Source organism: Rhinoraja longicauda, chromosome 18, assembly GCF_053455715.1.
Source record: "Rhinoraja longicauda isolate Sanriku21f chromosome 18, sRhiLon1.1, whole genome shotgun sequence".
NCBI lineage: Eukaryota > Metazoa > Chordata > Chondrichthyes > Rajiformes > Arhynchobatidae > Rhinoraja > Rhinoraja longicauda.
Window position 1 is genome coordinate 28,643,568 of NC_135970.1, and position 23,514 is coordinate 28,667,081.

Consider the following 23,514-nt stretch of genomic DNA (forward strand, 5'->3'; position numbering starts at 1 on the left):
ATGAGCAGACTCCATACAGACAGCTCCCGTTGTCAGGATCCAACCCGGGTCTCTGGCGCTGTAAGGCGGCATCTCCACCGCTGCGCCACCGTGTCGCCTTCTGCTACCGTTGCAGAAAACATATAGTGAACCCTCATTATTACAGCCACAATTATAATGGATTTTGGTTGTAGCGGACGGACGGGCCGACCAAACATCACCCGCCAGGCCGGGATGCCGACACCCCCGGCTCGCACCACTACCTGCCAATGGCAATGCCATCGCTGTATTGAAACCTTGCAGCTTTGTAGCTAAGGTTTTGCTTTAATGTTTCAGCTGAATAAAAGGCACCTCTGTCACTGCAGTTCTTGCTCAGTCTAACGTTTTATTGCTGGGTCTCCACACATGAAATGATATATATTACACTGGGTTACAGCGGACAATTGGCAATAACGGACACCATTCCCCCCTATAGACCATTAGTTTTTAGTTTTAGAGGTACAGAGATATTTACAGTTATATTAACAGAGAGTATAGTTATATCGAGTGCTTACTGTATGTACTCTGCTTGTTCTCAGCAATTCAATATTGTTCCAGTATACACAGATACAGAAAGTTTCTGAACTATGGCAGTTGAACTTAATCCATGAGATTGTCTCTTAACACATTAATTTGGTGAGTTTTATGATGTAAAATGATCTGTCTGTAAACAAGGAAAAAAAAAACAGAATCGGTTTTTACCTCCTTGTGCTCCACATTCGTAAAATCAACTCCATCCACTTCAACAATTTGATCTCCAACCTGCATTAGAAAGAGAGAGACAAGACAGAACCTTTATCCCCAGGGTGGAAATGTCCAACACTAGAGGGCATAGCTATAAGGTGAGAGGGGAAAAGTTTAATGTAGATTAGACATTCCTTAATACAATTTAAAATAATACATAGATTACATTATTCGAAGACGAAATTAAATAAGATTTTTCCTAGTATCTCTCCTATTTGTGATAAATGTCAATTTCAAGAAGCTAATTTAACTCATATTTTCGTAACTTGTATAAAAATGCAAAACTTCTGGTTGGAGATTTTTAAAATAGTTTCTAAAGTTATTAACAAAAAATTGGATATGGATCCAAAATTAATTATATTAGGATTATCAGAACATACTACAAATTTTACAACAAGTCAGGTACATTTTCTTGATTACAGTCTAATAATTGCGAAAAAATTAATACTTAAATTTTGGAAAAAACCAATAACCCCCACAATTAAAATGTGGACTACGGAAATGAGAGACCCTGCATTTGGAAAAAATAAGATTTGCCTTAATTGACAAACCTGAGTTATTTTTAAAAATATGGTCTCCATTTATTGAATTTTTAGAAAAGTAAATGGGTTTGGCACAGGACTAAAATAAAAATTTAAAATTAAAAGTTGAAACTTGAGTTAGGGGTTGGATGTACAACTGTGGTTATTGTCTCCCAGATCTACTCCATCTACTCCCTTTAATTTTTATAGTTAGATCTCTTTTTTTTATTTTTTAATCCTCTTATTCTCTCTTCCCAATAGTTTATAGTTTTTTTTATTTTTACTTTCTCTCTTCAAAAATTTAAAAATTGAAGCTATGTAAGAACTCTGTAACAAATGTGTTTTTTCATTTCTATTTGTACATATGCTTTTCAAAAATTAAAAAAAATAAAATAAAATAAAATAAAAAAATAAAATAAAAAAAAAAGATTAGCGGGGCAAGTTTTTTTAACACAGAGGGTGGTGGGGTCTGGAACGTGCTGCCAGGCCTGGCGGTGAAAGCAGATCCAACAGTGGTGTTTAAGAAGCTTCTAGATAGGCACATGGGTATGCAGAAAATAGAGGGATATGGATCATGTACAGGCAGATGAAATCAGTTTCACTAGGTAGTGTAAGAAAATAACTGCAGATGCTGGTACAAATCGAAGGTATTTATTCACAAAATGCTGGAGTAACTCAGCAGGTCAGGCAGCATCTCAGGAGAGAAGGAATGGACGACGTTTCGGGTCGAGACCCTTCTTCAGTCTGAAGAAGGGTCTCGACCCGAAACGTCACCCATTCCTTCTCTCCTGAGATGCTGCCTGACCTGCTGAGTTACTCCAGCATTTTGTGAATAAATACCTTCAATTTAACTAGGTATCATGTAGAAACTGCAGATGCTGGTTTATACCAAAGATAGACACAAAGTGAGTAATTCAGCAGGTCAGGCAGCATCTCTGGAGAAAAAGGATGGGTGACATTTTGGGTCAGGACCCTTCTTTCATTCGAAGATGGGTTCCGACCTGAAATGTCACCCATCCATGTTCTCCAGAGATGCTGCCGACCAGTTGAGTTACTCCAGCACTTTGTGTTTATCTAGGCATCATGCTCAACACAAGCATTGTGGGCTGAAGGGCCCGTTTCTGTGCTGTACTGTTCTATGTTCTAATTTATAAAAGTAATCCATGCTCAAGCATTGTAAGTTGTCATTGTTTATTTAATGGAGTTTGATAATTTGATAAATTGCTGGAGATTCACACTCTCTTGTTAATCATCAGGTACAAAAATGTCGACACAAGATCACACAGAGATGACATATGCACCAATAATTCTCAATGGCCTTACACATGATCAAAGCATGACAAAGCATATAAAAATACAAAGCAAATGAAGAACAGTTTACAAGGCATTTGCATTTTGGAATGATTTAGAAGGGAGCAAAACTGTATGAGATGTTATTTCAGTATTTGCTACAACATGGAAAAAATAATTAGGCATTTTTAGCAAAGCACATAATACTAATCCTATGTAGAAGACAAATGCTGGAGTCAGGCAACAGTCAACGAGCCAGGCAACATTTCTGGAGGACAAGGAGAGGGGATATTTCAGAGTCTGAGAAAGAGTCGACCTGAAACGCACCTATCCATGTTCTCTGGAGACGTTGCCTGACCAACTGAGTCACTCCAGCACTTTGTCTTCTGAGTTGGATTAGTCTTATGTGCTTCTTGAATCTGGTGCTCACAGTTTACAGACTCCTATACTTTCTTCCCGATGGCAGGAGTGAAATGAGAGCATAGCCACGGTGGTGTGGGTCTCTGATGATGCTGGCTGCCTTTTTGAGATAAGATGGCTCATGGTAAATTCACTCACCTCTAAGCCGACCTCTGCAGAAACCGACCCTGGTTTAACATTACTGATGAAGATCCCTGGCTTCTGGGTCGGGCCACTGGATATGCTACATCGAGAGAACGGTCAGAAGAGACTTCAGTTTTGAGCATCCACTAAGTACACAAAATAGACTTTTTAAAATGAGTGAGTTGGAACACTGAGAAATGAATGGTGTACCTGCACCCCATGCCTTTTACACCAACCAAGCTAATGAAAACCTTCTTTTCCCTTATTTCCTTGTTTCCCAGTGAAGCCAATCCAGCTAAACTGATTTTCCCATCCTGCAACAAAAAACATGTTGGTGTAAATACAGCAGGCACGGTCTACGAACAAATGTCAATGTGCATTCCAGTGGAATGATCAGATGTGCTCAGAAATAGTTTTTTTTTTCTTTTTTTCTCTCTCTCTCTCTCTCTCTCTCTCTCTCTCTCTCTCTCTCTCTCTCTCTCTCTCTCTCTCTCTCTCTGTGTCTCTCTCTGTGTGTCTCTCTCTCTCTCTGTGTCTCTCTCTCTCTGTGTCTCTCTCTCTCTCTCTCTCTCTCTCTCTCTCTCTCTCTCTCTCTCTCTCTCTCTCTCTCTCTCTCTCTCTCTCTCTCTCTCTCTCTCTCAGTCTCTCTCTCTCTCTCACTCACACAGTCTTTCTCTCTCACATATTTAATTAATATGGAAAGGTGACATTTCAGGTTGGGACCCTCCAGATTGATTGAGGTGGTGGAGGGAGTGAGAAAGCTGGAAAGGAGAAGGGGCAGGATAAAGATTGGTGAGTGATAGGTGTTTACAGGTGAGGGGGGTACAGTATAGGAACAGTCTCTTCAGTCCACAATGTCTGTGCCGAGCATGATAGACAATAGACAATAGGTGCAGGAGTAGGCAATTCGGCCCTTTGAGCCAGCACCACCATTCAATATGATCATGGCTGATCATTCTCAATCAGTACCCTGTTCCTGCCTTCTCCCCATACCCCCTACATTATGTTAATATAATGTAGCCTTGTATACTTGCACATTACCGATATTCCTCAATTCCCTGCGTATCCATGTGCCTGTCTACAAGCCTCTTGAACACCGCCATTGTAGCTGCCTCCATCACCACCTCTGGTAGGGTTTCCAGGCCCCCATCACTCTCCGTGCAAAAGTACTTGCCCTGGACACCTCTTTTAAACTTTACCCCTTTCAGCTATGTCCACTTTGCATTTCCACTCTGGGAAAAAGATTCTGATTGTCGGTCCTATCTATGCCTCTTATTATTTTATATACTTGTATCAGATCTCCCCTCAACCTCCGGTAATCCAGAGAAATCAATACATGTTAAATCCACATAATTTAGTCAATTCTATTTGTTATCCTTGTTCTCCTGTTCAAATGCGCAACGGTCCTGGACTAATTTAAGTGACAGCCTTCATCTTCCCACTGGGAAGGTTACCATGGGTCTTACCAATTTTTCAGAATGACTCTTGTATGTATTGCTATAGGCGATGTAGCGGCCAGTTTCTCGTCTATCTCAAACTACAGCAGAATACAAGGTAGTGATATTAATAAGCAAAAATAACTAATAACTGCAAAATGGCTCCTACAGGGAAGATCTAATATAAAAGGCTGGCAGTACAATGGCACAGCTGATAGAGCTGCTACCTCACAACGCCGGAGACCCAGGTTCAATCCTGACCTCGGATGCTGTCTGTGTGGAGTTTGCTGTTCTCCCTGTGACCACGTTGGTTTCCTCCGGGTGCTCTGGTTTCCTCCCACATCCCGAAGAAGTGCGGATTTGTAAGTTAATTGGCCCTCTGCAAATTGCCCCTAGTGTGTAGGGAGTGGATGCGAAAGAGGGATAACAGAATTGGTGAGAATGGGTGATGGATGGTCGGCGTGGACTCTGTGGGTTGAAGGCCCCGTTTCCATGCTGTATCTTTCAATCAATCAATCAATCAATCAATCAATCAATCAATCAATCAAAATTCAACAGAAATTGCTTGTAATAGGTTGCAGTGATTGGGAATAGAAAGGAAGGTATTATTTACATATATATTAGAAATACTTATCATGTATCTATACACTGTAAATGGCTTGATTGTAATCACGTATTGACTTTCTACTAACTGGTTAGCACGCGGCAAAAAGCTTTTCACTGCACCTCGGTTCACCAGACAATAAACGAAACTGAACTGATTTCTGAAGAAATCTACATCTTACCCCTGCATCCGACACGAACTGGTCCACAAACTGCCACTTCAAGGATTCCTCGGAAGAACTAAAGAGAATGATAAATGACACTTAACAGGCCACGTCTGTAACATTGGGGCGGTGTGATTTTCCAACACGACTCAAAATCACCCAGTCAATCAGTCAGTGTTTGAAGCTCATGTTATTTATGCACCGCCACATCCATGATTTATGAGAAAACCTATTGCTTTTTTCTTGCGCAGGTGAAAAAGCACAATTCACTGGATATATTGTCAAATTCCCAGAGATCGAAAGAAAAATAAGAAAATCAATTTGAAGAAAAGACACAAAAAGTGCTGAAGTAATTCAGCAGTTCAAGCAGCATCTCGGGAGAACATGGATAGGAAACATTTTGGAGCGGGGCCCTCTTTATTGATTGAAAGATACAGCATGGAAACAGGCCTCTCGGCCCACCAAGTCCACACCGACCATCGATCAACCATTCAACTAGTTCTGTTATCCCACTTTCTCATTCACACCTTACACAATAGAGGGACTTTGGAGAGGCTGATTAACCTATGAACCTGCACACCTTGAGGATGTGGGCGGAAACCAAAGCACCCAGAGGAAACCACAGGGAGAGTGTGCAAACTCCACACAGACAGCACCCGACATCAGGAGTGAACCTGGGTCTCTGTCACTGTGAGGCACCTACGCCACTGTGCCGCCCTGTTTCAGACTCGTTGGAGAAGAGGGGGAGAAAGCTGGAAGAGAGATGGGGGTGGGACAAACTTTGGCAAGTGATAGTTGGATACAGGTGGGATACAGGTTGGATACAGATCCGATTGCCAGATGGGTGGACAAAGGCCAGAGATGTGATGACAAAAGGCCGGGAGATAAGGAGAGAAGAGGCATGAAAATGAAAATCAGAGGATGGGATTATAGGTGGAAGGGGAAGGGGAAGGGGAGGAGGGGAAAGAAGGGGCGGGACTGTGGGAAAAGTCACACATCCAGGCGGGCCACAGGGAAGAGAGGGGCGTGGGGGGGGGGGGTAACGTGAGAGGACGGAGGTCTTTGTTGATTAGTTACCATAAATTCCCATATCCATATACCAAAACTCTCATTTTTTTGTTTGTTTGTTCCTGAACTACAGCCAAAACTGTACAGGATAGCGTGACAATTTTAGGCCCACCTTACTCACCGTCGTCCCTTTGGTGCTAATGGAAGAAGTTTCATTGAAATCGGTGTTATATTTTTAAAGTTGTTCACAGTTTTTAAAGTTTAAATCTATCTCCTAGGGAGGGAGGGGGGAGGCAGGGGGGGGAGGCAGGGAGGGAAGGGGGGTGGAGGGAGGGGGGGGGAGGGAGGGGCAATCGGATCTGTATCCAACCTGTATCCCACCTGGATCCTACGCACTAGGGACAATTTAGAAAAGCCAGTTAACCTACAACTCTGCATGTCTTTGGAATGTGGGAGGAAACCAGAGCACGGAGAAAACCCACGTGGTCACAGGGAGAACGTGCAAACTCCGTACATACAGTCTCTGGCCTGCAAGGCAGCAACTCTACCACTGTGCACGCCCTGGAGAACATAGATAGGTGACGTTTCGGGGTCGGGACACTTCTTCGGACTGATTGCAGGGTGGAGCGGCAAGAGAAAACGGGGAGAGAAGAGGAGGCCGGACAAATCACGGCCGGCAACAGATAACCTCAAACAACGGAATTCCCCGACTGGCAGATTGTTGTACACTTTCTTGATAGACTAGAACTTCTTCACCTGTGGTCCAGGCTTTGTCCAGTGGGCTTGGTTATCTGGGCGGCTATTCAGCATATGATGGAGACATATACAGCTTACTCTGGATAGTATGGTCTGATATTCACCAGATTCTGAGATCTAAAAAGAAAAAAATTATACCCTCACCTTTTGACCGGAATCATTCCAACATCTGCAAAATAAAATAGCAAACACATTATCAGTAGGTCCCCAAGTGCCACAAGTAACTATTTTCGATCAGCCAGTCTGTCTGAACATAAACACAACCCATCCTTTTCCTCCAGAGATGCTGCCTGACCCGCTATGTTACTGTAGCATTTTATGTCTATCTTCGGTATAAACCAGCATCTGCAGTTCCTTTGTACACACTATTTTCGATGATATGGGCAGAAATATAAAACAATTTGATTTGATGACGTGAGTGATCTTGGTGTCCAGGTTCATAACACACTGAATTTGGCACATAAGTAGATACAATGACAAAGAAGGCATATCTTGCTTAGCTTCATTGGTCAGGGCATCGAGTATAAAAGTCAGGAAGTCACGATGCAGTTTTATAGGACTTAGGTCACGGATTAGATTTTTGGAAAAGGCATTCAGGAATATAGGCTTTGTAGAGGAAAGCAACACGTGTATGAAGAGATACTTACAATTGAAGAATTTAATGTTCATATCAAAGATAGACACAAAGTGCAAGGGTAACCCAGCGGGTCAAGCAGCATCTCTGTAGAAAATGGATAGGCGATCTTTCGGGTTGAAACCCTTCTTCAGGCATGTTAATGGTCATACCGTTGGGTTATAAGGTACCCAAGGCATAATGAGATCTGAAGAAGGGCATGAGACCCGAAACGTCACCTGTTCACGTTCTCCAGAGATGTTGCCTGACCCACGGAGTTACTCCAGCACTTTGTGTCCTTTTGTACAAACCAGCTTCTGCAGTTTCTCGTTTCCACATAATATGAGGTGCTGTTCCTCCAGCTTGCATTTGGCTTCCCTCTGGCAATGGAGGAGGCCCAGGGCAGAAAGGTTGGGGATGCAAGGAACTGCAGATGCCGCTTTACAAAAACAAATACACAAAGTGCTGGAGTAACTCAGCGGGTCAGGCAGCACCCCTAGAGAACATAGACCCCTTCAGGGTGCTGACCCAAAATGTCACCTATTTATGTTCTCCAGAGATGCTGGCTGACCCGCTGAGTTACAGATAGGGTGGGTTTGGGAATGGGAAAGCGAGTTAAAATAGTCAGCGACCGGGAGATCCAGCAGGTCTTGGTGGAACAAGTCCATTTATTGGCTATGTTCTGGGAACTTTTGTTGCAAAATCATCAAGAATCTATTTTTAATATGGATTCCCAAATCCACATCTTATAAAGAATACAAAACTTAATATATCACATGTGCTGTATTAACTGAATAAGCCAGATCTGTAAGGTACGCACTTACGTTTCACTATCTGTGAGGTATACACTTACGTCTAACTTTCAGCGAAACGGTCTTTTTGGTGCGGATGAGATTTATCACTTCCCCATGTGTGCAGGATTCAATCGAGTAGCCATTGATCCGAACAATCTCATCACCCAGCTGAAAAACATGTCAAGAAGAAATCACAGGACCTTTTACAATTAGACAGGCACATGGATAGGACAGGTCGAGAGGGATGTGGGCCAAATGCAGGCAGCTGGGACTGGCGTATAAAATTATCAGGGGGCGATAGATAGGGTGAACACACACACAGTCACTTACCCAGAGTAGGGGAATCAAGAACCAGAGGACACAGGTTTAAGGTGAGGGGGGAAAGTTTTAACAGGAACCTGAAGGGCAACATTTTCACACAGAGGGTTGTGGGTTAGCTGCCAGAGGAGGTAGTTGAGGCAGGTAGGATAACAACTTGGACAGGTACATGGTTAGGAACTGTTGAGAAGAATATGGACCAAACGTGGGGAGATGGGACTAGCTTAGAGGGGGCATCTTGTTTCGCATGGACCAGTGGACTGAAGGGCCTATTTTCATGCTGTATGACTCTAAGACTCTACCACTCTCGACCACAGCTCACTATTTTTATCCACATCTCAATTGTTTCTGGAATTTCTGGTTCAAATTTTGTAATCCTAACAATAACTTACTCTACAGATATCTGGGTAATTTTCTGATATAATTAATCATAATTGACTATAGCAATCGGGATGTCATGTTGCAGTTATATAAGACGTTGGTGAGTTGCATTTAGAGTATTGTGTTCAGTTTTGGGCACCTTTTTACAGGAAAGATGTTGTCAAATTGGAAAGGGTGCAGAGAAGATTTACGAAGATGTTGCCAGGACTCGAGGGTCTGAGCAATAGTGAGAGGTTGAGCAGGCTGGGTCTCTATTTCTTGGAGCACAGGAGGATGAGGGGTGATCTTATAGAGGTGTATAAAATCATGACAGGATTAGCTCAGGTAGACTCACAGAGTGTCTTGCCCAGAGCAGGGGAGTCGAGAACAAGAGGACATAGGTATAAGGTGAAGGGGAGAAAGGTTTAATGGGAATCTGAGGCATAACTAAAACTAAATATAGACACAAAGTGCTGGAGCAACTCAATAGACAATAGACAATAGGTGCAGGAGTAGGCCATTCGGCCCTTCGAGCCAGCACCACCATTCAATGTGATTATGGCTGATCATTCATAATCAGTACCCCGTTCCTGCCTTCCCCCATACCCCCTGACTCCGCTATCTTTAAGAGCTCTATCTAGCTCTCTCTTGAAAGCATCCAGAGAATTGACCTCCACTACCTTCTGAGGCAGAGAATTTCACAGATTTACAACTCTCTGACTGAAAAAGTTATTCCTCATCTCCGTTCTAAATGGTCTACCCCTTATTCTTAAACTGTGGCCCCTGGTTCTGGACTCCCCCAACATTGGGAACCTGTTTCCTGCCTCTAATTGTCCAATCCTTTAATAATCTTATATATTTCAATGATCCCCTCTCATCCTTCTAAATTCCAGCGTATACAAGCCTAGTCGCTCCAGTCTTTCAACATACGACAGTCCCGCCATTCCGGGAATTAACCTAGTGAACCTAGGCTGCACGCCCTCAATAGCAAGAATATCCTTCCTCAAATTTTACTCAGCAGGTCAGGCAACATCTCTGGAGAAAAAGGATGGGTGACGTTTCGGTGCAGGGCCCGTCTGCAGGTGATATGGTCTTCAGACTAAAACTAAAGTGGTATTGCATATTTACATACAAAACCCAGCAGCTGGTGTCATTTTTTCTGCTTCCCGTTATTTCAGGTAACAACTACAGAAAGAATATGGTTAAATAAAAATAGACACCAAGTGCTGGAGTCATTCAGCAGGTCAGACAGCATCCCTGAAGGTGGTGGATAGGGGACATTTCAGATTGAGACTCGACTTCAGACTGATGTCACCTAACACCGTGAAACTTGGGTTACTATGCCATCTACTGGAATAACAAAACTTAAACCGATAAACCTTGAAATGACATAATCTGAGACAAAATACAGAACACAGTTAAAAATTGGGAACCTACACTATATGGACAATTTACCGAAGCCAATTAACGTACAATGCTGCCGTCTTTGGAGTGTGGGAGGAAACCAGAGCACCCGGAGAAAACCCACATGATCACAGGGAGAACGTACAAACTCCGTACAGACAACACCCGCAGTCAGGATCGAACCTGGGTCTCTGGTGCTGTAAGGCAGTGACTCTACTGCTGCACCACGATGTCGCCCAATGGCTCGTGTATCATAAAACTCTGTCTTATAGCGATGACATTGTAATTGGCGTCCAATATTCAGTTCCATTATAGAGCTACATTTTTGACAAAACTGTACAATGCACAACCATTATTTATATCATGTGGTCAGTGCTATAGACCAATAACACTTTCCATATCGATGTCTTCAGATATTTTTCTTTGATTGAAAGATACAGCTGGAAACGGGCCCGTCAGCACACTGTGCCCATGCCGACCATCAATCGCCCATTCACACTATTCTATGTTATCCCACTTTCCATCCGCTTGGGACAATTTACAGAGGCACATTAACCTAATCCACATGTCTTTGGGATTGATGATTGACTGAAATATACAGCATGGAAACAGGCCCTTACCACCACTGAGTCCATGCCGACCATCAATCACCCATTCACACTAGTTCTATGTTATCACACTTTCTCATCCACTCCCTACACATTTGTGGCAATTTACAGATGGTCTGTAAATGTCTTTGGGATGTGGGAAGAAACCGGAGCACCCAGAGGAAACCCACACGGTCACAGGGAGAACGTGCAAATTCTACACTCACAGCACCCGAGGTCAGGATCGAACCGGGGTCTCCAGTGCCGTGAAGCAGTGGCTCTACGACCAGCGCCACTGTGCCCAATGCCCACTGATCGTTTCCAGCTTTTGATATTTTTATAATCAGATTTCCAGCATCTGGAGTTTTTTTCTTTCTTACTCATCCAAAAATCTTCGGCAGATGCATTACATCTTGAATATATATTTTGAACTAAAATTCATCCAATAATGTTTTTTCAAACAAACTCATACTCCTGATGTATTAGTCCATGATAAGAGAGAGACATACTCATGACATTTAGAGCACATTATTACTACATTGAAACCTTTTTAATTCAAAGCAGTATGTTGACAACTGACAAGATGTAATCTTGCAGTCCATGCAACAAGGATGTTAAAGCACAATGTAAATTCACCCACGTCTTTCTTAGAAAAGCAGTGGAAAAAATAATGCCCTTAGAAAGAATGGAATTTCAGACAGTATCTACTAGACAATGAGACCGAAGTTTGGAACAATAAGCTTTCTATGCTCCATACTCTCTGACTAATTGGTTAAATCCCCTTCAGCGAGATATACTAACGCTGTATTTGGCATTCAGACTCTGTGCCTACTTAATTTATTGAAAGTTATGACCAACAATTTGAAAGCATCAGCCTGTTTGAGTATTAAATTACTTCAGGCACATTAAATACATTCCATGATAAATCTTCCAAATATTTCTGAAAGGTCAGCAAGGACATTTTCATTGTAATTGTTTTCACTGGAGACAAGATAACCAATAAAATTAACATTGCAAAAGTCAAACACAACATATTTGCCAATCTTCCAAATAGACCAATTTTAAGAACTGCAGGAAAGACCTTTGATAAAAATTGCAGAATGTAAAATAATTTTTATGAATTCTCCAATTCTGCGGAGATATTGCTGTAGTAGGGGGATATCATCTGCAGGGAAAGATTGGTCAAACCTGGGTTGTTTTCTCTGAAACATCAGAGTTTGAGGGGAGAGGGGAGTTTGAGGGGAGAGGGGAGTTTGAGACGGACGGACGGACAGACAGACAGACATTAGGCAGTCAGAACCCTTTACCCCCAGGATGGAAATGTTCAATGCGAGAGGGTACAGCTTTAAGGTGAGAGGGGCAAAATTTAAAGGAAATGTGCAGGGTAAGATTTTTTTAATACGGAGAGTGGTAGAACATGTTGTCAGGAGTGGTGGTGTTCAGTGTTTTATGAAACAGAAATGGGTAGTAGAAAATTCATGTGTTTTCATAAGTGCAAGCTATAAGTGGACTTCTGGGCAGACAAACCATTGTAAATATAAACACTGTGCCACTCCTGTTGAATGGGAGCCAATCAAGTGTAAAACAGTACAGCACATGAACAGGCCCTTCAGTACACAGTGCCTGTGCTCAACATGATGCCAAGTTAAAGAAATCCCCTCTGCCTGCACGTGATCCACACGCCTCCATTCCCTGCATGTCAATGTGCCAAAATGTTGCCTATGGACAGTCATTTGTAGCATTATTTCCAACGCCCTTGACCTTCAACTTTAATCTGTCTGTGGCATCATTCCGTTTGCCTTTGTTGTGGGGATCGTGTTGACTGAGCTGCCAGAGAGGCGATAAGTTCATAAATCATTGGAGCAGAATTAGGCCATTTAGTCCATCGAGTCCATTCTGCCATTCAATCATGGCTGATCTATCTTTCCCTCTCAACCCCATTCTTCAGCCTTTCACCCCATAACCTATGACACCCTCACTAATCAAGATAGTTGTACATTGCAGTAAAAAGCAGCATTCTTGCTGAAATTCAGTTTTAATTATGTTATGGACCTAATCCAGTTCTACAGGGGGGAATTAATGAAGGTCAAATTAATGGAGCCCATCACAGAACTTTGTAAACTCCCATAACCTTCTGCAACTGATTTCCATCATTGATCTGAAACTATTCAGTGGTTTATAGTCCATGCATGGCAAGATTAACGACTCGAGGATTTGCTCTTTTGCTTTTGTAAGTTTAAGAGAACACCTGATGCACTTTATACCTGGCAAGGTACAAGGTTTCCTGTTCATTTCCTCAAGGACGTCAGAAAGTGCGTACGCAAGGTCACACTTCACTTCACCAAAAACAAGGGTTCACTGACAGCAGTGTCTTTGATGGCAAGTGCAAGACAATCTCCTCAAGCAGAACCAAAAAAAGAGGAAATTACAGGTTGATTCTTATTAGTTTTAGGATGTGTTGCCGTGTAACCACGGTGTCACAACAAAATGGTTTCCACTTCACAGCAACCCAGATGGTCCATTACAAAGCAATTGATAAGACAGAATCTGTTTAAGTTCCCATGAAGAAATAGTCTCGTGTTTAGGTCATAATACCTTGGGGGGGGGGGGAGAAAGGAGAGGGAGAGGGAGGAGGGAGGAAGGGGTGGGAGGGGAGAGAGGGAGGGAGGGAGGGAGGGAGGCAGGGAGACACGGAGACGGAGACAGAGACAGAGACAGAGACAGAGACAGAGACAGAGAAACTATAACAATGTAGTTTTATTAACCTCCTCAAAATGGTAATGTCACACAAATATGAGTTTATATGAACTTGTAATGTTGCTAATTACTTTCAAAGCTGTTGAAATGAAAATATTTATCTGTATACAATTTTACTGAAACTCCTGGAGAAGGAATTACTTCAAAAGTCTCAGCAACAGCTGGAAAGGGTGCAGAGAAAATTTACATGGGCTCTGCCAGGACCCGGGGAGGTAAGCTATAGGAGAAGTTGAGCAGGCTTGGACTCTTTTCCTTGCAGTGCAGGACGATGAGGGGTGATCTTATAGAAGTGCACAAAATCATGCGAGGAATATATCAGGTAGACACACAGAGTCTCTTGCCCAGAGTAGGGAAATCGACAACCAGAAGACATAGATTTAAGGTGAGGGGGGTGGGGAAGATTTAATAGGAATCTTTTTTCACACAAAGGGTGGTGGGTGCATGGAACGAGCTGCCAGAGGAGGTAGTTGAGGCAGGTATTATCGCAACGTTAAAGAAACAATTAAACAGGTACATGGATAGGACAGGTTTCGAGGGATGTGGACCTCTAAAGCAGGCAGGTGGGACTAGTGTAGATGTGGCATGTTGGTCAGTGTGGGCAAGTTGGGCCGAAAGGCCTGTTTTCATGCTGTATGACTCTATGACTTTAATACTATGATTTCAAACAGGAAACATGATTCGGCAAAGAAAGTTTTCTTTCCCAATGCAACTGGTCTTGGAGTAACATTTGATTTTGTAATTTAAACTGTAGCATTTATGCCTGAAATGATTTAATCAGGTGTAGACAATAATGTCTTTGTGTAAACACGAAGATGTCGGTCGTTTCTCAGTTATTCAGAGAACAACGTTATTGTAAATGATAAAGGATATATTTGTTTCAATGATTTACAGTTTGATAGTTCTATATGTTTAATTTTAATTAAAATTTCCCAAATAAGCAATACAACAGCATAAAACAAATGTATTAACATGTTTCTGAAAGAGCTTCCTAGAAAACATTTAGCATTTAAAATTCAGAGACTCTTAGTAAAGATAGGAAATTGAGAATAGAGGGGTGGTGGGGAGCAAGGGATAAAGATGGGGCGATTGTCTTTGGTCAAAAATTCAGATATAAGTCATAGGAGTAGAATTAGGCCATTCGGCCCATCAATTCTACTCCACCATTCAATCATGGCCGATCTATCTTTCCCTCTCTACCCCATTTTCCTGCCTTCTCCACATAACCTTTGACGCCCTCACTAATCAAGAATATGTCTATCTCCACTTTAAAAATGCCCAATGACTTGGCCTCCACAGCTGCCTGTGGCAATGGATTCCACACTCTGGCTAAAGAAATTCCTCCTCATCTCCATTCTAAAGGAAGTCCTTCTATTCTGAGGCTGGGCCCTCTGGTCCTAGACTCTCCCGCTAGTAGAAATGTGGGCTAGAATTTTCTCTGTACAACATTTTTTGTTCCAAAAGGAAATCGGAGTTCCCACTAAAGTAACCCAAATGGGTGATTGATGGTCGGACTGGACTCAGTGGGCTGAAGGGCCTGTTTCCATGCTGTAACATTCAATGGAATCAAAGCGGCACAGTGTCGCAGCGGTAGAGCTGCTGCCTTACAGTGCCAGAGACCTGGGTTTGTTCCTGACCACGCTGCTGTCTGTATGTTTGTACGTTCTACCTGTGACCACGTGGGTTTTCTCCGGGTGCTCCGGTTTCCTCCCACAATGCAAAGATGTGTGGGTTTGCAGGTTAATTGGCTGCTGCAAATTGTAAGTTGTCCCTAGTGTGTATGATAGTGTTGGTGTACAGGGAGATTGCCGGTTGGTGCGGACCTGGTAGATTGGAAGGCCTGTTTTCATGCTGCTTCTCTCAAATAAATGTGAAAAAGTCTAAAATTTGAACAGTCCAGTAAAGGAAGGTTTGTGCTTAGTTTATTGTCACGCGTACCGAGGTACAGTGAAAAGCTTTTGTTGCGTGCTAACCAGTCAGCCGAAAGACAATGCATGATTACAATCGAGCCATCCACAATATCATCCACACATGATAAAGGGAATAACGTGAAAAACGTTTAGCGATTCAATAAATTATATGCATTGAAGAAATTTGTGCTCATTTTCACACTTTGGCTAAAACGCCCACTTTTCCTCTTACTTTCAATGGTAATCCTTACCTGCAAGCCAACATTGTCTGCTTGTCCCCCATTCACCAACTGGGAGATGAAGAGGCCACAGCTAAACTCCAGTCCACCGCGTATGCTCAACCCTAGTCCTTCAGGGTGTGTCCGGTCCAAACGCACCTCTTTTAGTTTCCTACAGGGGTCAAAAAATACATATATGGTATCATTTAAAAGGCAGTCCAAAGAAAATAACTCCAACCTTCCAAAGCATTTCACTTATGGAATCATAGTCATAAAGCAGAGAAACTGGCCTTTCAGCCCAACTCATCCATGCTGACCAAATATCCCATCTAAATTAGTACATTTGCCCATGTTTGGCACATTCCCTATAAACTTTCCTATCTGTGTACCTGTCAAAGTCTCTTGAATGCTATTATAATACCTGCATCAACGACCCCCTCTGGCAGCTCAATCCATCTACCCACAAAACGTTGCTCTTGGGTTCCCATTATATCTTGCCCCTTTCATCTTAAACCTCTGTCCCCCTTGCTTTTGATTCCCCGACCAGGATCTTGATCAATTGGCCATGTGGGCTGAGGAATGGTTGATGCAATTTAATGCAGAAAAATGTGAGGTGTTACACTGTGGGAAATCTAACATGGGCATGACCTACACAGTGAATGGTAGGGCACTAAGTAGTGTTGTAGAGCAGAGGGATCTAGGAGTGCAGGTGCATAGTTCCTGAAGGTGGTCGCAGGTAGATCAAGTGGTCAAAAAGGCTTTTAGCACATTGGCCTTCATCAGCCAGAGTATTGAGTATAGAAGTTGGGAGGTCATGTTACAGTTGTACAAGATGTTGGTGAGGCCTCATTTAGAGTATTGTGTTCAGTTCTGGGCACCAAGATGTTGTCAAGTTGGAAAGGGTACAGAGAAGATTTACGAGGTTGTTGCCAGGACTAGAGGGTCTGAGCTATAGACAGTTTGAGTAGGCTAGGATTCTATTCCTTGGAGTGTAGGAGGAACAGGAATGATCTTACAGAGGTAGATAAGATCATGAGAGGAAAAGATCAGATAGATACACAGAGTCTATTGCCCAGAGTAGGTGAATTGAGGACCAGATGACATAGGTTTAAGGTAAAGGGGAAAAGATTTAATAGGAATCTGAGGGGTAACTTTTTCACACAAAGGGTGGTGGGTGTATGGAACAAGCTGCCAGAGGAGGTAGTTGAGGCTGGGACTATCCCAACATTTAAGAAGCATTTGGACAGGCACATGGATGGGACAGGTTTGGGGGGATATGGAACAAATGCTAGTGTAGCTGGGACATGTTGGCCGGTGAGGGCAAGTTGGGCCGAAGGGTCTGTTTCCACAATGTAACACTCTATGACTACCCGAGGCAAAAGACTGAACATTCAACCTATCTATGCCCCTCATAATCTTATGCACTTCTATAAGATCACCCCTTAGCTTTCTACGTATTCTTACACTTCTTCATTATTGCAATTAGTATTCATTCCCTTGAATATTTTCTTGAATATCAGTTGGAAGAAGCATCCCAACCCAAAATGTCACCTATCCATGTTCTCCTGAGATCTTGTCAGACCTGCTGCGTTACTCCAGCACTTTGTATCTATTTTACAAACCAGCATCTGCAGTTCCTCGTTTCTACAGAGAAACAATTGTTTATTACTTTACTTTAGTTTATTGTCACGTGTACCGAGGTACAGTGAAAAGCTTTTTGTTGCGTGCTAGCCAGTCAGCGAAAAGACTATGCATGGTTACAATCAAGCCGCCCACAGTGTAGAAATACAGGGTTAAGGGAATAATGTTTAGTGCAAGATGAAGTCCAGTAAAGTACAATTAAAGATAACCCGGGTGTCTCTGGTGAGATAGATGTTCACTCAGGACTGCTCTCTGGTTGCTGTCTACATTCTCCCTTTTTAAATGCCTTCCTTCTCTGCAACTGAACCATAATCATGGGTTGCAGGAGTTCAGTTTACCAGATGGAAAATTTCACCACACAGGGATGTTGTTTTAGTTAATTTCTGCTTTCATGAATGTTTCATTTCTCTTTCAAAGCCTGAAAAGGAAATTAAAGCCATGATATACACAAGTTCCCGTTACATAATTAAAATGTTTCCGAATTCCAAGTGCGGTGTGGACATTCAAGTGGCCCACAGCGCAAGAAAGTACAAACCATTCATCAATTTGACCGTGGTTCCCTTCATAAAAAGCATCCTATCGCTGGATCAAGCTAATCCTGGGTGACCACATTATTGCATAAAACACAAAGTGCTGGAGGAACTCAGCGGGCCAGGCAGCATCTGTGGAGGGAGTGGACAGACAGGGTTTCAGGTCGGGACCTTTCTTCAGACTGGTAATAATTACTTACTGATTTCCAATGGGAGGGAAGCTTTGACTTTCTAATATAAATGTCATCTTTCATCTTTCCTTTAGAAAGTGCACAAAACCATACAAGATTGGACCTTCTGGTGAACCAGTGAAATTCATTGCCACAGCCGGTTGTGGAGGCCAAGTCAATGGATATTTTTAAGGTGGAGATTGACAGATAGATTCTTGATTAGTACGGGTGTCAAGGGTCATGGGGCGAAGGCAGGAGAATGGGATTGAGAGGGAAAGATGGATCAGCCATGATTGAATGGCGGAGTAGACCTGATGGGCCGAATGGCCTAATTCTGCTCCTCGAACTTATGAACTTGAGATCGTATCTCCTCTGATCTAAATACGGAGGAATAAATTTAACATGATAGTCCAATCAATGATCAGTAAATGAATTTCCCTGCAACCGTGAAAATCAATGGACTTCCGAGCAAGCAATGGACTGCTGTCCCTTCTATTCAATATGTTGTGATTTTCTATTTACAATCGGCATCTCACCGAGATCGTTTTGGTGTCAGGCTGTCGTATTCTACTTGGTGCTTCAAGGGAATAAGTGGCCGGATTGCTTCAAACATTGGCAGGCGACTTGGCTCATTTATCACCAGCTTCAGATCTCCCACCAGGACGGGGAGATCCATCGATCTGAAAGAGAGGTATAAATATGAATTACAGAGACACCGGAGCATTTTTCTTGAGTTTGGAGTTTGTTCGTTCTCCTTGTGATCGCGTGGGTTTTCTCCAGGTGCTCCGGTTTGCCCCCCATTCCAAAGGGTTGCGGGTGTGTAGGTTAATTGGCTCTCTGTAAATTGCTCCCAGTGTGCAGGGAGTGGATGAGAAAGTGGGATGACATAGAGTGAGAGTGAACGGGTAATTGATGGTCAGCATGGACTCGAGGGACTGAAGGGCCTGTTTCCATGCTGTTTCTTTCAATCAATTAAATAAAATCACTGGAAAGTTCCCAGACCACGTGTTGGGTGACAGATTAGGTGCATACACAGGTGGAACATTTAAGTACACCTGAGCTCACTTTCACCCAAGCAGGAAATGAATGGAGATGATATTCTAGACGATGAAGGGTTTTGATTAGGTAGGGTTACGGGAAGTAGTGGGGTACAGAGACCAAATCGCTGTTGCCTAATGTATGAGGTGATCGCAGAGCACAGTTTTCATTGGAAACTAGGTCACCTGGAAGTTCACAATAAGCGGCTGTAACAGTGGCACTGCTGTTAGAGCCACTGCCTCACTACGCCAGAGACCCCGGTTCGATCCTGACCTCGGGTACTGTTTATGTTGTGTTTGCATGTTCTCGCTGTGACCAGGTGGGTTTTCTCGGGTACTCCACATCCCAAAGACGCAAGGGTTTGTAGGTTAATTGGCCTCAGTAAATTGCCCCCTAGTGTGTAGGGGGGGAATGAGAAAGTGGGATAACATAGAACTAGTACGAATGGGTGATTGATGGATGGCATAGTTTCGATGGGCCGAAGGGCCTGTTTCTTCGGTTGCTGTATCTTTCAATCTATTAATCTATCAAAATACTGTGATATGAGGAACTACAGATGCTGGTTTACCAAAAAAAAAGGCACAAAGTGCTGGAGTAACTGACTGGATCAGTTAGCAGCTCTGGAGAACAGGGATTGGTGGCGTATCGGGTCGGAACCCTTCTTCAAGCTGATTGTTGGGTTGGGAGGAGGGGAGCACATGGATAGGTGGCGTTTTGGGTCAAGGCTCTTTTTCAGACCTATTATAGTGGGGGGAGGGGGGGGGAGAGAAGCGTGTTTTTGTAGATATTTGAAAGAATGCTTCATGTCTTGTTGCAAACTAGGTGATGCAGAAAATAATAAATAAATAAGCTGGAGGACATGGCTATTATGGTGCCATTGCAGTGAAATTCTTTTAACCAGCGCAGGCAGTAAATTATTGAGAACTGTCGATTCACAGATGACCCAAACATTGAAGGGGTTTGCTTTATGAATGGCAAAAGCAATTAGGCAAACCTCAATGAAACTGAACAGGAAAAGCCCGCTGGGAAACAAAACCGGCCCTCTTTACAAAGATCACATGGAAACTTTGCCAACGTCTACATTTCAGCTTTCTTTGTGCTCCGTTGATTCAAGTGATGAATGGGGAACAATATCTCCCTCACAACAGTGCTGCTGCAATAGCAAAATAAGAATAAAATAATGATTGTTTCCAGAATAAAATTCCACTGTTCTTTCTACAATTTTGTCGTAGTGCAGTTTAAACATTGAATTACTAATACATTCAGCTGGACATGGGTTTTATGATATTTTAATTTAATTTTCAAATATGGTAATTTGTCATAGTTTACAATCATTAAAGACACCGGCATATAGTTGCAATGTATTTGACATGAAATAACTCCTCAGCAAAATAGAAACATAGAACATAGAAAATAGGTGCAGGCATAGGCCATTCGGCCCTTCAAGCCAGCACCACCATTCAATATGATCATGGCTGGTCATCCAGAATCAGTAACCCCGTTCCTGCTTTCTCTCCATATCCCTTGATTCCATTAGACCGAAGAGCTATATCCAACTCTCTCTTGAATACATCCAGTGAATTGGTCTCCACTGCCTTCTGTGGCAGAGAATTCCACAGATTCACAACTCAGTTTTTCCTCATCTCAGTCCTAAATGGTCTACCCTTTATTCTTAAACTGCGACCCCTGGTTCTGGACTCCCCCAACATTGGGAAAAAATTTCATGCATCTAGCCTCTCCAATCCCTTAATAATTCTATATGTTTCTATAAGATCCCCTCTCATCCTTCTAAATATGGGCAAGTCAAGAGACGAGAATGTTTTATTGTCATAGGTCCCAGAACAATGAAATTCTTACTTGCAGCAGCACAACAGAATATGTAAAGATAGTACACTGTAAGCAATTTAATAAACGAGAGAAAGAAACAAAAATCTACATCAGGGTTAAGGTTGGGATACTTTCTTGATTAGTAAGGGTGTCAAAGGTTACGGGGAGAAGGCAGGAGAATAGGGTTGAGAGGGAATGATAGATCAGCCACCATAGAATGGTGGAGCAGATCCGATGGGCTGAATGGTCTAATTCTGCTCCTATTTCTAAAACTTTAAACTGAATTCAAAACTTCAAAATGCCACAGGATTTGACCTTTGAAATTTTACGCCAAAGATCTATATTACAATTCCAACAACAACACCATTGCATTATCAAGACCCCACAAATGCAAATTAACTCACTGAAAAGACTAAAATACACCCTGTGACAAATATATTTATCAAATGTTTAAACCACTATTTTATTATTGCTTAGTGGATTTCCATTGTCAATACCTACTGCAAACTATAATTCTTCAATTCAAAAATGTAACTTCTGTTTGTAAAATAACATGCAGAACAAAGAATTGTGATAGTCATAGATAATACCCATTGAGGCAGGTACTATACCAACATTTAAAGAGATTTGGGCAGGTACATGGATAGGAAAGGTTTAGAGGGATATGGGTCAAATGCAGGCGGGTGGGACCAGCGTAGTCAGCAAGAGCAAGTTGGGCTGAAGGGCCTGTTTCCGTGCTGTATGACTGTTAAAATATAACTAGGTTTGTGATATTTTAAAGTAGAATTTTCAGCATGAGTAAAGAGATGAAAAGATTAATCTGACGAATCAGTGCATGTACCAATAATTAGACAGTACTTGTACAAATTCTGACAATCAACATTGATTGAACTGATTGAAAGATACAGCATAGAAAATGAATATGTTTCAAATACTAATTAGCTCAAAATTTTAGTTTTAGTTCAGAGATACAGCATGGAAATAGCCCTTTCAGCCCACCGAGTCCATGCTGACCATCGATCACCTGTTCACACTGGTTCTATGTTATCCCACTTTCCCATCCACTCCCTACACACTAGGGGCAATTTACAGAGGCCAATTAACCTACAAACCCGCACGTCTTTGGGATGTGCGCGGAATTTCGAGCCCCCTATAGGAAACCCACTCAGGGAGAACGTGCAAACTCGACTTAGACAGCACCTGAGATCAGGATCAAACCTGGGTCTCTGGCGCTGTGAGGAGCAGCTCCACCAGTTGTGCCATCTTTAAGCAAACACTATGATTCATCCTCCACCGGTCAACATCAATTAAAGCCAACTCAATGTTCAGTTTGGCGAAGAAATATTCAGACCAGCAAAGGTCTAAGATTGTTCATCATTGTTCATCAAATCATTTGACAACTTTGCAGGTGGGATGGACAAAACCTCCCATTGTTGCTAGTCTAGAATACCCTTGTGGACTTTGCACTCGAACATAGAACAGTACATCACAGGAGCACGTCCTTTGGCCCACAATATCTGTGCTCAACATGATTCCAAGACAAACTAATTTCCTCTGCCTGCATATGATCCATTCCCTGCCTTTACTGACAATGGATCAAATAAATTCTTACTTCCAACAGCATTACGGGCCCATAACTTCCACGCACAGATAACATATAATATATATTTTTAAATTCAATAAACTAATATTGCGGCACAGTGGCACACCGGTAGAGCTGCTGCCTTACAGCGCCAGAGTCCCAGGCTCGATCCTGACTAAGGATACTGTCAGTGCGGAATTTGTACATAATCCCTGTGACTGCGTGGGTTTTCCCCAGGTGCTCCGGTTTCTTCTCACACTCCAAAGATGTACAGGTTGGTAGGTTAATTAGCTTCGGTAAAATTGTAACTTGTCCCTAGTGTGTAGAATAGTGCTAGTGTGTGGGGTGATCGCTAGTCGGCTCAGACTCGGTGCGCTGAAGGGCCAGTTCCTGAAGGGTTGATGGAGTGACCGCAGGCAGTGAGAATGGGCCCGCACCTGTCCTCCACTATCACCCTGAGTACCGGCACACCACAGGGCTGTGTTTTGAGCCCCATGCTCTACTCCCTATTCACACACGACTGTGTTCCTGCATTCGACACCAACACCATTGTCAAGTTTGCAGATGACACAACGGTGATCGGGCTGATCACCAATGGTGATGAAACACACTACAAAGCGGAGGTGCAGAACCTGGTGGACTAGTGCTCAGAAAACAACCTGTCCCTAAACACCTCCAAGACCAA

At 42.7% G+C, this 23,514-nt stretch overlaps 1 protein-coding gene across 1 annotated transcript in view; it reads right to left on the reverse strand.

The window, feature by feature from the left end:
- ush1c (Usher syndrome 1C) overlaps positions 1-23,514 on the reverse strand; it is an 86,870-nt gene that overhangs the window by 61,116 nt on the left and 2,240 nt on the right. The window contains exons 3-10 of the mRNA XM_078414904.1: positions 18,919-19,062; positions 16,075-16,213; positions 8,550-8,658; positions 7,228-7,252; positions 5,338-5,395; positions 3,327-3,430; positions 3,132-3,216; positions 721-780 (exon numbers count right to left, since the gene is read on the reverse strand). Coding sequence (XP_078271030.1) covers positions 721-780; positions 3,132-3,216; positions 3,327-3,430; positions 5,338-5,395; positions 7,228-7,252; positions 8,550-8,658; positions 16,075-16,213; positions 18,919-19,062 — 724 coding nt within the window. The remainder of the gene's footprint in view (positions 1-720; positions 781-3,131; positions 3,217-3,326; positions 3,431-5,337; positions 5,396-7,227; positions 7,253-8,549; positions 8,659-16,074; positions 16,214-18,918; positions 19,063-23,514) is intronic.